Raw genomic sequence first — 18,421 nt, 5'->3', positions numbered from 1 at the left:
TTTCAAGTCGGATAGCTTCCACCCTATTGCTTCCTTGTTGGCCTTGAGAACCTCTACCAACTTTGTTTCTTCATCGATGGACAAGGAGCTACTAATGATCACCGGTTTTGTACCATCTTTCTCAAGAAAAACATATTTCAAATTAGATGGTAAAACTTTTAATTCTACCTTGGTGTCATCAACTTTGGCTTCTTCCTTGGATTCTTCTTTCAAATCTTCAAGTATGGCTTGATTAGGAAGAACCTCCTTCAAGGAATCTAGCTCCTTTAAACACTCTTCAATGGCACTTGCTTCGTCTTCATCAATAGCATTGAGTGCGTCCACCAAAGCACTCTCAAGGGGTGTTCTATTGTGCATTTGCTTCCGAGTAGTCAAGATGACTTCTTCGGTTGCATCCATTTTGAAACATGCACCCTTGTCTTTCGAGTACTTCAAAGCTTCTCGGATGTTGAAGGTAACCTCTTCATCATTTACCTTGACCTTCATGATATTATCATCAAGATCAATCATCATCCGAGCCGTTTGCATGAAATTCCTTCCCATTAAGATAGGCACATCCTCATCTTCTTCGACATCCATAACCACAAAATCAGCCGGAAAAATAAATTTGTCCACTTTTACAAGAACATCTTCGGCCATACCTAGTGGTTTTGCAAAGGATTTGTCGGCCAATTGCAACATCATCCTAGTCCGCTTTATACAAAGGTCACCAACTCTTTTGGCAACGGACAAAGGCATGAGATTGATGCTTGATCCAAGATCAAGTAGTGCTTTACCTACATGTGTTGTGCCAATAGCTACCGGTAGAGTGACTCTTCCCGGATCTTGCTCTTTCTTTGGCATTGTTCTTTGAATAATAGCACTACAATTGGCATCGATTTGGATCGTCTCTTCATCGTTGATTCTTCTTTTCTTGGAAAGGATATCTTTCATGAACTTTGCATAGACCGGCATTTGCTCCAAGGCTTCCGAGAATGGTATATCAATTTGCAACTTCTTGAAGAGTTCAAGAAACCTTGCGTATTGCCGCTCTTTGTCTTTCTTCGATGGAGCATGTGGGTATGGTAAGCGTTGAGCCACCACTTGCTTCTCAACTACTTGTTTCTTCCCTTTATCTCTCCCCACATCTTTATTCGTCCTCTCCATCTCCTCTTGTAACTCTAGATCTCTTTTTTGATTTTTTTCTTTTTCAACTAATGCTTCTTTATTCTTTATATACACTTCCTCCTCTATCTCTACACTATCCTCCTCGAACTCCTCTTTATTGACAACTTCATCATCCTTTTCCTCAACAACAATATCATCACCTACCCCAATACCTACTACTCTCCCACTCCTTGTAGCTATAGCTTTTGACTGCTATGCCTTGTTGTGCTCCTTAGGATTTGGTTGAGTGTTAGCGGTGAAAGCTCCACCTTGCGGAGGACCTTGAGCCATTTGTTGAGCTAACTGACCAACTTGCGTTTCAAGGCCTTTGATGGACGCGTCGGTGTTTTTCTGGTTAGCCATGGACACTTGCATGAATTGTTTCAAGACCTCCTCGGTGCTTTGGGAATTATTCGGTTGTTGGGGGTTATTTGGTGGTGGATTTTGGTATTGATTATTGAATGGTTGTTGGTAAGGTTGTTGGTAGTAGTTTGATGGTGGATATTGATAGTTATTATTGTACGGTGTTCTCCAAGGTCTTTGTTGGTTTTGGTTGGCCGGATACCTTCCTTGGAAGTTGGAAGTACCCGGATTTTGTTGTGAGGTTCCGGCTTGTTGTGGTTGGTTAGGCCTTTGTTGGTTTCCCACATAGTTGACCTCTTCCCCTTCAAAAGAACCGGGCTCGGGACAATAGCCGGTGGGATGATCCCCCGTACAAAGTCCACAAGTATAGACTTGAGCGGTTCCTCCTTCTTGCTTGAGAGATTCAAGAATTTGTTTAGGCATAGCTTTCATCTCCTTTTGCATAGCTTCTATTTGTTGAGTGAGAAGCTTATTTTGAGCTAAGACCGCATCATTTGCTTCAAGCTCAAGAATACCGGCTTTCCTTTGATTAGGATTCCGATTGTGAGAAGATTTTCTTGTGTTGAGCGCCATTTGGTTAATGATTTTGACAGCTTCAGCTGGGTTTTTCAAAGCAATAGAACCTCCAGCACTTGCATCTAGCATCGTCTTGGACATGTCTTGAAGCCCTTGACGAAAAAGATATAGTTGCATTTGGCTATCAAAACCATGCTTTGGACAATTCCTTAGCAATGATTTATAGCGCTCCCAAGCTTCACAAAGAGTCTCACTTTGGCCTTGAGCAAAAGTTGTAATTGAAGTTTTAGCCTCAAGATGCCTATCTTCCGGAAAGAACCTTTCTTGAAATGCTTTCTCTAGCTCACCCCAATTTTCCATCAAAGAAGTTGGTTGATCAAGATACCACTCCTTAGCCTTCCCGATCAAAGAATGAGGAAACAATTGCACAAACACACCCTCTTCCTCATCTTCTTTCATACCAAGTGTACCGGCGGTAACATAGAAGTTGGTAAGATGTCTATATGGATCCTCATGATCCATACCGGTAAACTGGTTATGAGTTATCAAGTTTATCAACCCAGACTTCAGCTCAAAAGATTTGGCATTACGGTTGCCAAGATTAGCTAGCCTCCTCGGACTAACCCACATAGGTAGAGCATTCTCATCTTCATTAGCCATGACTACTTCTGGATCACTCCTCGGAGATGAATGTGCAGAAGAATGTGATGAAGAATCACCTAGTGATATAGTATGCACCGAACCTGACGGAGAAGGAATAAAAAGTAAAGATTCCGGCTGAGCCAGCCTGGCTAATCTCCTAGCTTCCTTTGCTTGCTTTCTAAGTAACCTAGCAGTTTTCTCAATTTCAGGATCAAATTGTAGGTCTTCCTTATCAACGGTACCTCGCATAAACAAAGTTCACCAAGACTATACCAGGTGGTTAGCATAAAAAATAATGAATGACATAAGTGTATAAGTATATGCATGAAAGAATTTTGTGCAAAATTGACTTAACATGACAAAATTGTTTCAATACTTATGATAAAAATTTCCGTTACTCCCCGGCAACGGCGCCATTTTGATGTAAGATTATTCCTACACGTCATATAACTATGTACACGTGAGTATATATAGGATCGTTTCCACAGGGAGTTACGTTTAATCATAAGCATTTACACAATCGTTCACATTAAGGGTTTGGATATAATTTGTTTGTTTGTAACACTATATCCATATTTGACACTAAAGTAAAAACGAGAGGGGATCGAACTATTTCGCTTGCGGTATAAGATAACGAGCAAGCATAACAGCAGCAATCTCTCGATCGATTAACAGACTCTAGCTTTATAACCAATATTATCACAATCATTTCTACAATATCCTTCGTGTCCAAAGCGACATCGTTATTTCCAAGTTAGCGTTTAAACATTCGTGTCCAAATTCCTTAAACGATAACAAAGTCGATCGGATAACTTAATCGACCGTGTCCAGCCTGATTAAGTATCCGAAAGCATTAAAATCTTGATTAAAAGTAATTATCAAAGGTTTACAAACTTGTCAAGAGTGATATAACATAAGATAGATTGTTATTCTAGTTCTAGATTCAAGAGTTTGTGTCCAAATCATCTTGAATCTCTTTGAAAGCATTAAAAGCAAGAATAACAACAATATTGAATCATTAAGCTAGAACCTTATATATTAAAAGATCAAAAGATTACATAATAGCTTGATTGTTACCTCAATACTACAAAGAAGGTGATAGTTACATATAGACATGTAAACTAATGCAAGGAAGGAAGGAAAGATGAAGATTCCATGCCAAGATCCTTGATGTCTCAATGAATCTAGGGTTGAATCTACTCCTTAATCACTTGCTTTGTGTTTCTCTCTTATGAAATAGCTCTAACCTCTCTCTAGAATTGTATAAAATGTTTCAATGGAATAGTGAATAGTCCTAGAGAGAGGGAAAACTTGTATTTAAATGGGCTAAAAACGTGTAATCTCGCTTAAGCGAGATACATCTCGCTCAAGCGAGAAGCCTAAATATCCAATCATGGCCAATGAAGTCTTGCCACGTAGCCCTGCTCCTTGATGAAGTTGCATCTCGCGTAAGCGAGTTAGACCTCGCGTAAGCGAGGTTGCTTGAAACTTAAACCGCCTTAGAATCCTGCTTGAGCGACATGGAAGCGAGATGGAAAGCGAGATGCTCATCTGATCCCTGGAGAAATCTCGCGTAAGCGAGATGATCTCGCGTAAGCGAGTTTCTAAGATTGCACAAGCGACCTGGAAGCGAGTTGTAAGCGAATGTTTAGTTTCTCCCTGGAAGAATCTCGCGTAAGCGAGATGACCTCGCGTAAGCGAGATTTGCTTGGTTCACACAATTGAGTTTTGGTCCTTGCTTGTCATTTCCTGCATAAATTGGGTAGAATTAGGCATATAAAGCATAAATGGTATAATTACAATAATTGATTGCTTTTCCGTAGATAACTTGCATAACAAGTCACTAAAAATGCCTCTTTTTCCACATGAAATATATTACTTTTGAGCACTTATCAATCATCTCTGCTTCTGACTTAGTTCTTTTCACTTCTGATATTATAAGCTTCTGAATTCTTCCTGCTTCTGAAAATCTTTAACTGTTTATACCTTGTGTGTTATTATTTGCTTTGATAATAATGCTTGCTATGCTTGTTTATTTAATCTTTGAAGATGGTTAATATGCTTTAAAATAATTTGAATTATGCTCTGAACCTTTAATCTTATGTTTTTCTCATCTCTTCTTTTTGTTTATGTCTTTTTGCTAATGACAAAAGGGGGAGTATATGTGATAGTATTTAACGGCTCTGAGCCCCATTAATAATATTTGAAAATTTTGAAAAATTTCTATCTTTTTGTTTTACCTTTAAAAGGGTGTATCAAAAAGGGTGAAGTATCAAATTTCAAATAAAATTAATTGAACCATTCTTCTTATCTATAAGTCAATTCTTTCAATTTTTTTTACTCTGATATTATTATGCGAAAAATGAATTTAATTAACCTGGGTAGAACTTAGGGGGAGCTTACAAACCTCACCTTAAAGACTATCAGACTCAGGGGGAGTTAGAGCTTACAAACCTCAAACTCTGAGCTTACAAACCTCAGAAACCCCAAAGTCAACTCGTTAATTAGATTAACAACAATTGACCAATTTTAAATACTATTGTTTGTCATCATCAAAAAGGGGGAGATTGTTGGAACAAAATGTGTTTAACAATGAACCTCAAAGAGTTTTGATGATAACAAGGTATTAAAAATTGTAAATTGGACTAGCTAATATTTGTTCAAGTGTACAGGACCACAGTTAAAAAGTTACTTCATTAATTGGTTCTGAATGAGCAAATAAAGAGCAAAAGAAAATGAAGCTTAGACGATTCTGAAGGCAATACGCTCCTGAAAGTGGAAAGCGCTCCTGAAGTCAAGCTGTTCCTGAAGAAAGTAAAACGCGCTCCTGAAGAAATAGTGCTCCTGAAGACAAGAGGTCCAGAAGTCACATTATCAGAAGCTGCATCATCAGAAGCTGAAGAAGCTGCATCATCAGAAGCTGCATCATCAGAAGCTGCCTCATCAGAAGTCATTTCACCAGAAGCTGAAGATCAACTGGATTTGCAGAAGATTCAAAGATTGAAGAATCTACACTGCAAAAGCTGTCTATTGGACTCGAAAACACAGCAGAAAATTAGTGGAACTTTGCAACGGTCATTTCAAAGGTGTTTGAAGGCATGTGCTTGCAATTTTGGACGAAAGCGTTGACATTGTACCTCTGTACGAACTGTACAACCACCGTCTCCACTACTCTGTTTTGTGTCCACGCTACAAGACAAGAAAACAGCTTCAGAATACGGCTTCGCCTGCAAAGATGTTCCTTTGGATAAGGAATGGATTTCAAATTTGTTCTTCATAGGACAACAACCAAATCAGGCAAAATATCATTGGTGAAAGATCAAGCTTCGACAACGACTCTTTGGTGTGCTGGCAATTTCACAACGTCTCTTTCACACCTCTATATAAAGGAGTGAAGACTTAGAGTTTTGGTAATGCAAGAACGCTGAACAAAAGACTCACAACATTTTTACAAGTGCCAAACCTCTGCTGAAATTGTTCTGCATTCACTTAAGAATTTCTGTGTCTCAAAGTTATATCTTAGAAATTCTTAAGTCCATTGAGTCTGTATCTGATTTATATTGTGAGCACCTCTGATTGTATATCAAGTGTTCAACCTTAAACAATTTTCTGTGTAATTTTGTTTAGTTAGGAAGTCTCTTGCAGTTGTGCTTGAGCAGGAAGTCTCTTGATTGTGTTCTTGAGCAAAGGAAGTCTCTAGCTTGTGTGCTTGAGCAAAGGAAGTCTCTTGCTTGTGTGTTTGAGCATTTGTAATCAGATATTACTCTTAGTGAAATCTCCTTGGAAGTGCAAGGGGGACTGGACTACTTCCGAATTGTGGAAGGAACCAGTATAATTGCTTTGTGTCGTTCTTCTTCTCTCTCTCTCTCTGTTTTTTTCCGCTGCATTTAGATTCTGACCATCACTTCAGAAGCTGTCTCACTTAGCTTCTGATCAGTGTGTTCAGTTTTTAGGAGAAACGAAGAATTTTTCAAAACACAATTCAACCCCCCTTCTTGTGTTTTTCTCACCTTCACATTGTTCTTCTGTTTTTTCATTATTAGCATTATCCACTCTTTTCATGCCTTGAAAGTGAAACTAATTAAAGTTGAAATAAACATGTTTCTCTCAGTCTTTTACTGTCAATGCCGTGTCTTAGATCTGGAAAATTAACTTCTAATATGTCACTCCTAATTCATTTTTAATATATGTGTTACCATTCACAAATAAGCTATTGTGTGTGCATCACATTGAATTATAACTGCTGTTCTTTTTAAAATATGTGTTTATGGGACTAAGTAATCACCACACTTGTAAAGTTCTTGGTAATTGTCTTTCTCCGGCATCCCAACGAGTAATGTCCTGCTGAATGTTTCTTTCTTTATCATGGTTTAGGTTGGTGGTGATTTTGCAAGATCAGGTACATTCACAAATGGGGCCATTGCTGGAGGCACTGAAGTTTGCAGATACCAAGAAGAATTAATCGACAGTTAAAAAGTGAAAGAGAAGAGTGTGAGTTATCTCCAAATGGAAACTTTGAAGAGGTTAATTTTTCAGTCTATGGAGATGCTGGTTTGGATGCAGTGCTTAAAGAAAAGGATGATAGTGTGAATCGACAATATCAAAATAGACCTGGGGAAGAAGCTTGTGGTGAACTTAGAGGAGAAAACTATAGGGATGCTGATGAAGGGGAAGAGAGTCCTAAGAGGTCATTGAAGGATAGTTAAAATGCTTCTGAAAATGTTGATGTTTTTGGAAGCGAATCTGTTGATGGCTGATGGAGAACATGATGGTGAAGGAGAACATGATAATTGATAATAAGGCTGAAAGTGGAGGTGAATCTGAAGCAACGGCTGATGCGCATTATGTTGAAGGAGATGGAAAGTTATTGCCATTTTCCATATGTCATTCTTCATAAACAAGCCTAATGTTATGATTTTCCACATTGTTGATACCTGTTCTGCACTGGATTAGAGTATAATGTCTTATTCTGTTGGATTGTGTTTCAGAATTTCTATTATTATATTTTTTTTCTTGACACATGTTGCTTCTTGTTGGGTGGTATGGAAGACTTCTTGTTTCAGATAAGAAGCATAAGAAATGCTTTGCATCTGAAGAGTTCATGGCGCCATCAAACATTTGTTAAATCAGTTTCGCATATTGTTTTCCTTCACATGACAGAGTGTACATTCTAAGTTGGGTAAGTATTCGAGATTGTTTACATTGCTAAATGTTTTTACTGTGTGCTTGACATCAAACTTGCATTCAAACAGATGCAGAGCACATACTTTCATTAGAGGTCAGTTGTTGTAATTGATTTCCTCTTACTACCATATCTATATTAAATAAAAATGCAACTAAATGTTTATGTCCCTTAGTTTGTTCAATTGAATGTGAATTTTTTAATGAACAATTAGCCTAATCAATGCCTATTGTTTGGCTGTCCCTTTCAGGCGTATTTATCAAGTTTCATTGGCAGACGGACCGGATGTAAACGACAGTGTAACCTGATAAAGGTTATAGAAGGGGAGGCATGGTGCTGCTAGTAGAAAGAGACTATAGTATACTGGAAGTAGATGCTTGATGAAAACTCACAATAATGTGAATGCAAATAGGTTTAATTTGTTGTGTAACTACAGGACATCGCTGGAAGCACTGAAGTTTACAGATACCAAGAAGAATCAAATCAACAGTTCAAAAGCAAAAGAGAAGAGGGTGAGTTATCTCGAAATGGAAACTTTGAAGAGGATAGTTTTTCAGTTTATGGAAATGCTGGTATGGATCCATAAAGAAAAGGATGCGGCAATATCAATATAAACCTGGGGAAGAAGTTTGCGGTGAAGCCAGAGGAGAAAACATTATGGATGCTGATGATGAAGAGGAAGAAAGTCCTCAGAGGTCATTGGAGGACAGCGAAAATACTTATGATAATGCTGATGTTTCTGGAAGCGAATCTATTGATGGCGCGAGGATGCAGAGCATGATAATAAGGCTGAAAGTGAAGGTGAAGCTGATGGAAATGGATGATGCACATGAAGTTGAAGGAGATGGAACGTCATTGCCATTTTCTAAATGTGAAGCCATCGGCAAAGCATGTACCCCTTTTATGTGCTTACTAGACATTCACCCCCTTCTGGTATTCAAAACCTTAATTGGTTTTCTCTGTAGTTTCAATTTGTATAAATAGCACAATTACATTTCATTCAGCATGATTGTACTCAGTTAAAATTATAATGTGTGCCATTATATAAACTTGTTAAACAGGTTAAATTGTTAAAGCCATAAATTCCTCCCTTTCTATGACTTTGGCACCATTCATTCTTTCTGACACTTAATGTATGTACTTCTATTTCAGCTTCAAGATGCTGTGACCGATGAGATGGATAATAAGCTTCTTCAACTATATGCATATGAAAAATCAAGAAAACTTGAAAAGTTTGTCGATATAGTTTACCACGAAAATGCTTGTGTACTAGACGATTAGAACATATATCGTATTGAATATGCAAGTTTTCTTTTCCTTTTCTCATTTTAAGTTTGACTCTCTTGTCTATTTAAATCTGCTCCTGGAGTTTGAAGTAGTTTTATAGGTTTTGTAACATGGTTAATTTCATTGCAGTCATAAAACCAGCTTGTGTTATTGAATCTTACCTGCAAAATATAGCATTGCTTTTAAATTTTAATCACTTTTGACTCTAATCAATACTAATTGGATAGCTTACGTTTTACGCTTTACCTTCTTACATTCAATATTTTCTTACTTTTCATGCACAGGGAATCCAGAACCTGCATTCACATACTTCTGGATAACAGACTCAAAGCCCACCATTTGAGGTTTTCAGCCAACAAGCTACATATCAGCCAGTCTTCAAATCTGATGGAAATGTAACATTACAATTTTCATCTTATCCTCAAAATGGACTGCACACAAGGAGAGACATGGTTAATGTTAATGATCGAAATAACTGTGGTAATTAGACTCGAGCTCTTTTATAATGAATCATGGTGTAAATTTTTTATGGATTTGAATTATGTGCAGTCATTTATTTGTATCTCATTCTTGTCATATGTACATTGGGACAAAGTAGATGAATGGTGGAGGATATGTGAAAAATCAATTCAATGGTTATGAAATTGGTAGCTGCAGTGACTACAACATCACATCCAATCTAAGTCCATTCTTTTCATATGACAGACTGCATAAGTTTAAGAACTTTAGATTAATTGTGGCTAATTTTGTTCCAGGTTTATTAAATAATCAATTAACATTATTGTGGCTAATGTTAACTAATCAATTAGCATTAAATCATGTTAATTAACAAAATACATCACATCCAATCTAAGTCCATCCTTTTCAGTGTATTTTCAGTGTATTTTTATTCCATGTTTTTTAGATAATCAATTTGTTGACATGTTAATCATTGGCCTATATGTGATTCTATTCTTTACATATTAAATGAATAATTGAGGCTACTATTATTCATAATATATGTATCAATCAATTTAACTTATTTTCATTAAAATTCATGCACACTTGTAATAGTTTACCTGCAACTTTGAGTGTTTGTCCCTAAATGCTACTTTTTGCACTACACTTATAATTGCCCTCTTTTTTTATTAAGGAAGGTCAAGGGAAACAAAAGCAGAATTGCTTGGTAAGTGCCCTCAATACTTCAATCTAAAGTTTTAACTATTTAATCATCATTTAGATTCTTATGAAAGTCTTACCTATTTACTTGAGATCGTCATTTAGATTTGGACTAACTATTTGTAATATGTCTCTAAGAAATTATGATTAAAATGGCAGGCAAGGAAATGACTATCATTTTCTTATAACAAATATCATTTTCTTAATTTGTCTATTTATCATTATGCATTAATTCTTTCTTATGTTTGAACTGCACAAATGGCTTGTTATATATCTCTTGATTACTATTTAGACTTTTTCTTTACAGCAATATAGATTTTAGATTATCCATTAACAATTCATCCGTTCCCTCAAAAAAAAAAAAAATATCCATGTAAAAGATATTCTTTTTATTTCATTTAGCATTTTATTATATATCTCAAGTGGTGGTGTGTGACATATTTTGCCAGCCCTGAAGTGTGACTCACCCACATCACTACGATGATCCAACTAGGATCCCGCTCCCACTCCCCCAGCAAACCAAAAAAAAGTTTGATCCCGCTCCCACTCCCCTAGCAAGCCAAACTAGGCTCTGATACCAGTGCCAGCCCTCAAGTGTGACTCACCCAATCCCGCTCCCTAGCAAGCCAAACTAGGCTCTGATACCAGTGCCAGCCCTCAAGTGTGACTCACCCAATCCCGCTCCCACTCCCCCAGCAAGCCAAAAAAAAGTTTTATCCCGCTCCCACTCCCCCAGCAAGCCAAACTAGGCTCTGATACCAGTGCCAGCCCTCAAGTGTGACTCACCCACATCACTACGATGATCCAACTAGGATCCCGCTCCCATTCCCCCAGCAAGCCAAACTAGGCTCTGATACCAGTTTGTTAGGGAGACCCCGCTCCCACTCCCCCAGCAAGCCAGTGCCAGCCCTCAAGCCAGTGCCAGCCCTCAAGTGTGACTCACCCACATCACTACGACTCACCCACATCACTACGATGATCCAACTAGGATCCCGCTCCCACTCCCCCAGCAAGCCAAACTAGGCTCGAGCTTGGAGCAGCAATGGGCTAATGGGCTAAACGTCTAAGACCCGCTAAGAGAGAGACACCACATTCTTACCCAAAACCCCAAGGCAATGAGTTTATAGATCTCCTCTCTTATATATCCAACGTTTGCTCCATTTCTAATCGATGTGGGACATTATCACTCACATTTGATTTCCAACAATTATTGTATATATAATAAAATTAGGCAATCTTCAAAACAAAAGAAAAGAATTAGGTACTTCATTATTTGAAGGTCATGTCTTACATCAAAGCTCTCTTCATTTTATATTTGTATCCAATAGATTCTTATGAAAGTTATAAATTAATTAGTTGTATAAGAAGCTAAATATTGTCATATAAGCATTAGTTCATTATGAAATTTGAAACTTTGTATACTTTATTTCCTTGCACTTTATTTATCTATCTGGAGACAAATGTCTAACTTTTGGCTTTAGGCCCTTTGAAGGGTAATTAACTGTGTTCTACATATTTTGATGGTTAAACTTTTTGTTAACAAATGAAATAAAGAATGCGAGGTATAAGATCCTAAAAGCAGACATGTATTTTCAAAGAATTATCAAAGAATGCGAGGCACTTCATTTGAATCTTCACTTGTTAATTGTGTTTATGGGAAGTGAGCACTACACTTGTTGAAGTTCTTGGTAATTGTCATTCTGTTGCCGTAACTTGTCGGCTTGTCAAATCATAGTATTGATAGCATAATTTCATTTTTAACTGTTCTATGGAACTATCAAAGTGATCACCTCACTTGTTAAGTTCTTTGTAATTCCCTTTCTCCAGCATCCCTACAAGTAATGTACTGCTGAATGTTTGTTTCTTTATCATGGTTTAGGGTGGTGATTCTGCAAGACCACTAGACCAGGTACATTCACAAATGGGACCATCGCTAGAGGCACTTCAATTTGCATATACCAAGAATTATCAAATCGACGGTTCAAAACTGAAAGAGAAGAGGGTGAGTTATCTCCCAATGAAAACTTTGAAGAGGATAATTTTTCTGTTTATGGAGATGCTAGTTTGGATCCAGTGCATAAAGAAAATGATGGTGGTGTGAATCGGCTATATCAAAATAGACTTGGGGAAGAAGTTTGCGGTGAAGCCAGAAGAGAAAACCATATGGATACTTATGATGAAGAGAAAAGTATGTAGGTGAAGCTGAAGGAAGGGCTGATGCGCATGATCTTGAAGGAGATGGTCATTGCCATTTTCCATGTATGTCATTCTAAATAAACAAGCCTAATGTTGTGATTTTGCACATATTGTGGATACCTGTCCTGCACTGGAATAGAGTATGATGTCTTATTATGTTGGATTGTGTTTCTGAATTTCTATTCTTATAAATTTTTCTTGACAACATTGTATACTAGAAGTTGATCAAAGGTTTGGCAATGAATTGTCATTGTCTGAGTAGATCTGTGAATGTGTGTACCGAGCGTGCTGAAAATGATTTGAAAATGAAATGGAAAAACAATATTTTGCTTAGGCCTCTCGGCTTTTGTTTTGGCATAAACACTTGAAAGAACTTATGAAAACAACATATTTCTTGTTCATGTGTAATAAAAATAACGTATTTATAAATGCTTATTCTATAAGCTAGAAAATTAAGCTTTTTTTATCCAAACAGGGCCATAATATTATTACTGCAAGAACTGTTCTTTTTTAGTAAGGGTAAACCATATTCACGGTTAATTAGTATCTTCGCCTAGCAGCACACGCTTGTACTGCTCTCCCACAACCCCGTTTTCAGGGTTTAAGCTAGTATTATATAGTACAAAATTACCTTAAATCATTATTTTCATCTTTAAGAACTCGTGTTGGTACAGTATGGTGAATGCTAAAGATGGATGGGAAAGTCGGTGGGTAAAATCCGAATGGAACAACCTTTTTTTATTGTTGCTGGTGTTTACTTTTAATTGAAAAATGATATTAATGTTTGATATCTTAGCAGGTATTCAAACAAGTGAAGATTGCATATTCTATGCTATCTCTTCTGAGTTCCATGAATTCAGCAACAAGGATAACACACTTGTCTTCCAATTTTCTGTCAAGCATTAACATAAGCTTGGCTGTGGTGGCGGTTACATGAAGTTTCTTAGCGGCAATGTTGATCAGAAGAAATTTGGTGGCTGTACTGCTTGCAAATTAAGATATATGGAGTAGATAGTCTCGTTCTATTATAAAACCGGCTTGTGTTACTGAATCTTACCTACAAATATAGAATTGATTTTAATCAATATTAATCGGATAGCTTAGGGCTTACGGTTTATGTTTTCCCTTCAACTTCTTACTTTAAGTAGTTTCTGACTTTCCATGCACATGGAATCTAGAGACTGCATTCACATTCTTCTAGATAATAGATTCATGCTCCCTTAATAGTGAAGGAGGTATGCATAGACCACCATTCGAGGCTCTCAGTCTAGCAAGCTCCATACCAACCAGTCTTCAAATCTGATGTGAATGTAATATTACAATTTAATGTTTTCCTCAAAATGAAATGGACAAAAGAAGAGGCCTGGCTATGGTTAAATAGCAGAAATAATAGGGATAGTTATAGTTGAGCTCTTTTAGTGTGTGTCCTCTCCTCTCCCCAAGTTTATCATGAGTTTTCCTTCAAAAAAAGAAGGAAAAAACTTAGATCAGAGAATTTAAGTTTAATCGTGGGGGATTTGAATTGTGTGCAGTAATTTTTTTTCAATTCTATCTCTTTCTGGTTTTATGTGTTTGTAATACATAGAGTACATTTGGACAAGTAGATCAATGGTGGAGGATATGTGGGAAATCAATTCAATAGTGATTGCAGAGGATCCGTTTGTCTTGATTTTTTATTGGTTTTTGGTGTTTTCGGGTTCTGTCAGCCTCGGATCAGGTTATATATGTAAAGTGAATTAAGTGAATGTGAGAAAATATGAATATACCTCAACAGTGTGTATTGAAGGAAATGTAAGTGAATATATACCTCAAAGAGTTTCCATTGATAATAAAATGTGATTACAAATTATATGAATTGAGAAAAATGATTGGAGGCTAATCTTAATCTTAAATAACAAATAAAATAAGGAAACACCAACATTAATGTGAAATTAACATGTAATAGGAGAATGGGAGAAATGACAACTCTTTATTAACATACATTCAATTCAACCCCAACGCCAAACCTTAAATTCCCTTCCAATGCGAAAAGCGCAATGAGTTTTAACGGAAGCATAAACAACTTGTTCATCACTGAGACGTTCTACGCTCCAATCGCTCATCATAACTTCTTCTTTCAGCTTCACCCTGAATCCAAGAATTGTTTTAACAATGTCATCCACGGAGTAATTCAACAACCGTTCCTGCCAGAGTGTGAGATCAGCAGGATTTATGAACATCTCCAACGCGTGCTTCGACGACTTCAGATCTTGCGAATAATTTAAGTTTTTGAATCCTGGGAATCCAATCCTACGATCCTTCATGAAAACACGGAGACAATCCGGTATGGTAGCTGCATGAGCAAGCTGGAAAATGAGGCAGCGATGACCAAGGCAGAACTGCAACGTGTTTATGCCTGGATCAATGGCGAAGCCGACGATGAAGGTAAACTTGGGATAGACATCGCTACGGAGTTGGAGCGCCTTTTCGATCCAGGTTTCAACTATGGAGGCGACGGAAGTAACTGTGACGATGATATTGGTGCCCCACAGGTTGACGATGTAAATGATATGATCCACTTCGGGCTGACGGTCGACGACGGTGCCCACCATTTTATTTTTCTTTTCTTTTTGGGAAACGGATGTATGGAGAAGAAAAAATGAGAACGAGGATTATGCTTATTTGTAAGGAAAACCCTTCTTACATTCACTCATTTCTGATATCGTTTTTTTAATTTAATTTGTTAAATTACTAATTAAAGAAATAGAAATTAAAATTGAGATATATGACTAATTAAAGAGATATAATAAGAAAGGAGTGATGGTTGAAATTTGGAAAAACTTACTATTACAGGAACTTCTACCTCAGTTCCTTTCATATAATATCGACGACGTGTAAACAATTTGAATGAATAACATATTATTTACCTGCTAATAACAACCGACGATGTATAACAAAAGCTTCAATTGATTTTGAAATAATCTGTTATTCTTACCTACTAATAACTTCATAATAACAAGTTTAATCTATTTGATTGAGGCACTTCAATTTCATTGTTATAAGTTAATGTAGATAGATTTAATGTGAATGCAAGTTATAAGTTAATGTAGATAATGCAATGTCATAAGTAAGGTTCCAAGGAATAACAAATAGATTTGGAATTGTAAACAATCATGAAAACAAAGCAAACATTTGAGTGAAATGAAATGAATACTCCATCCGGTCACAATTATAAGCAAAAATAACTTTTTAGATTCATTCAATAAATGATGTATTTAGTCAATAATATAGACCAAATACAATTGAATGAATTTAAAAAGTTGATTTTTGCTTATAATAGTGACCCGAAGGAGTATATGATAAGCGTACCATTGTGCTGCAACATTGACAACGATAAGGATATTTCCTTTACAATGAAAGATTTAAAGGCCATGGTATGATTTTTTCTTAAACAGAAGGACAAAGGGGTTGGAGTTGTGAAAAGTGGTAGAGACTGAAGGTTATGACCATTTAATGAATTTATATTCTTAAAAAAAATTATTGACAACATTGTGTCTTAGAAGTTGATCAAAAGTTTGGCCATGAAGGGTCGTTTTCTCGAGTAGATATGTAAATGTGTGTACCAAACGTGCTGATGTTGAATTGGAAAAACGATTCATGTGCTTAAGCCTCTCGATTTTTGTTTTGGCTTGATTTTTTATGGTTAAATTTGCCTTTGATCATGGATTAGTGATGAGTTAACAGCAGTGACTATACAATGCATTGCAATTTAACATTACATATTCACCAATGTTATGAGTGGATACATTCAGCTGAAAGGAAATGGCGGGATTCAAATGATAAAATCTCTAAGTATGCCTTGTAAATGTTGCATTCTATAGAAAATTTGAAGATATGCGTAAATATCTATTCAAGAGTAAGGTGTCTCCTTTATGCTACAGGTTCATGAATTCCTTTAACGGTTTGCTAGTTGGTTCTTCTGATAATGCAAAATTTGAGGGTGATTAATGTCGAGCTATTTTTTGAACTCAATCACATCTCTTATTCAAGTTAGTCAAACTGATATCTAAACTTGTTAAATGCATAAAACCATAAATTCTTCTTTATATAACTTTGTTAAATGCATTTTATATTACACTTAAATTATGTACTTCTTTTTCAGCTTCGATCTATGGCGAGTGATGAGATGGATAATAAGCTTCTTCAACTAAATGCATACCAGAAATCAATAAAATTTGGAAAGCTTGTCGCTATAGTTTATCAGGAACGAGTAGAGTTTCTTCAACTATATTTGAATGATTTGATCCATAGTTCAATGAGAAGAAAAGTGATAATTAACAAAATGAATAATGTTAACATCACACTACCTAATTGACAACGATATGGATCTTTCCTTTGCAATGAAAGATTGAGAGGCCATGGTTTGATCCTTTATTAAAGAGAAAGACAAAGAGGTTGGAGTTGTAAAAAGTGGTAGAGGCTGAAGAAGTCCCACATCGTTTAAATTCAATACACACAGCCAAAACGTTTAATATAAAAGTGGAATTTCTTTCTTCCTTCCTTTTCCTCATCTCTAATATCTTTGATGACAGTGACTACTACTTTATTACTTTATATTGCCACCAATGTTAAATTCATTTGCTAAAAAATTTGTCTCACTCCTCAAACTCTATTTGGTATATATGTATACTTCTCCTTGGGCACATCCGTTGTAGTTTTGCACCGCTTAATAAAACACTAACACAACCAATTTTATTCTTACAATGCAACATTTTTAGCTACCTATGTCAATTCAAATTAGTTGTGATTCCATGGGTAAGTAGAAATAAGTTCAGTTGCGGTACAAATTGCTGTTATGTATTTTGTTATACATATCACTAATGATCTTTGTCATGTGCATTTTTTAAAATCGATCAATAATATGTGTGCATGCTGACTCATCTTTTTCTTTTCATCATGTTGACTCATTGCGTAGACTGTAGTAATGGATATACATGATTATATCTTTTAAGAGTATGAGTAATCCAAGCCTTTCAATATCACAAACAAAATTTGTATGTGCAGTAAGTTAAGAATAGATTCTCAATATCTTTCTAATTAAAGATAAAATTCAAGACATCCGTGCAACACGTGGATCTAATTCTAGTTTTATTAATATTTTTTTTTTTTGAAACGGCAAAATATTATTAACCGCGAAGCCCGTGCGAGAAGCACTAATAAGCTTGGGTGGAAAAAAAAAAACAATACAATTAAGGGGAAATCGGTTGCCATTCAATCACCAGGCTCGAACAAAAACCCCTATAAAAACCACCCTAAGAGTAATGACGCGAGAATATACAATTGACAAAACATATGCATACCCCTGCGTCATCACCCGATAAACCACCTAAACACCAAAAAGATCCTACAAGCCCTCAACCGTGCATCAAAGGCTATAATTGCTACCAAAAAACACCACCTAGTCACTGATACACAAAGACCACCTAAACAGAGAACCTCCAGCAGCTGATGCAAAAGCAGACGTAGGCAACCCAAGCAGACAGCAGCGCGCTGCACCATGAAAAGCAGGCAGCAGAGCCTACCACATGCCAACAGACACGAAAACCAGCATGAGAGAACAGCAGCATAAACCAAAAATCACCTACTGCCTGCATACCAGAAGCACGCACCAGACCAAAACAGCAACCTGAAAAAGCAGATAAAAACCCTCCAAAAAACCAGAACTCCTCCCCAAGAAACAAAACCTGGAAAAACTACCTTTTAAGGCATTCCTTGGGGTTCCAACACCATTCATAATACAAACACGCCGGAATATTAATCCTAGTCAAAATCCATCGCCAAGATAACAACTTTACCTCATCCACTAATTCATCCACCTCCGTCACTTGATTATTAAAAATTCTATTATTCCGAGCTCTCCAAATCACCCAAATAGCGGCGTGCCATAAAAGC

At 36.6% G+C, this 18,421-nt stretch overlaps 3 protein-coding genes across 3 annotated transcripts in view; 2 read left to right on the top strand and 1 right to left on the bottom strand.

The window, feature by feature from the left end:
* The window catches only part of LOC146920920 (uncharacterized), a 65,448-nt gene that overhangs the window by 21,944 nt on the left and 25,083 nt on the right, over positions 1–18,421 (top strand). The gene's annotated exons all lie outside the window — the stretch shown is intronic.
* On the top strand, positions 8,489–9,479 carry LOC146920926 (uncharacterized). Its single transcript, XM_085711225.1, has 3 exons — positions 8,489–8,737; positions 9,002–9,054; positions 9,341–9,479. The coding sequence occupies exons 1-3, from the start codon at positions 8,507–8,509 to the stop codon at positions 9,477–9,479; spliced, it is 423 nt and encodes a 140-aa protein (XP_085567351.1). The 5' UTR covers positions 8,489–8,506.
* Positions 14,479–15,081, bottom strand: LOC146920925 (uncharacterized). Its single transcript, XM_085711224.1, has one exon. The coding sequence runs from the start codon at positions 15,079–15,081 to the stop codon at positions 14,479–14,481; it is 603 nt and encodes a 200-aa protein (XP_085567350.1).

The sequence above is a fragment of the Medicago sativa genome, chromosome 5 (assembly GCF_051527215.1).
Source record: "Medicago sativa cultivar Bolivia chromosome 5, Bolivia_mono, whole genome shotgun sequence".
NCBI classification, from domain to species: domain Eukaryota; kingdom Viridiplantae; phylum Streptophyta; class Magnoliopsida; order Fabales; family Fabaceae; genus Medicago; species Medicago sativa.
The sequence above is the reverse complement of the archived record's forward strand: the minus strand, read 5'-3'. Positions and strand labels throughout refer to the sequence as shown.

Bases quoted from the DNA above. Each gene is read 5' to 3' on its own strand.
- LOC146920926 (XM_085711225.1), top strand. From the start codon at position 8,507: ATGGATGCTGATGATGAAGAGGAAGAAAGTCCTCAGAGGTCATTGGAG. The intron at 8,738-9,001 runs GCATGTACCCCT...CTTCTATTTCAG, and splicing joins AATGTGAAGCCATCGGCAAA to CTTCAAGATGCTGTGACCGA. The intron at 9,055-9,340 runs ATATGAAAAATC...ATCACTTTTGAC, and splicing joins AAGCTTCTTCAACTATATGC to TCTAATCAATACTAATTGGA.
- LOC146920925 (XM_085711224.1), bottom strand. From the start codon at position 15,081: ATGGTGGGCACCGTCGTCGACCGTCAGCCCGAAGTGGATCATATCATT.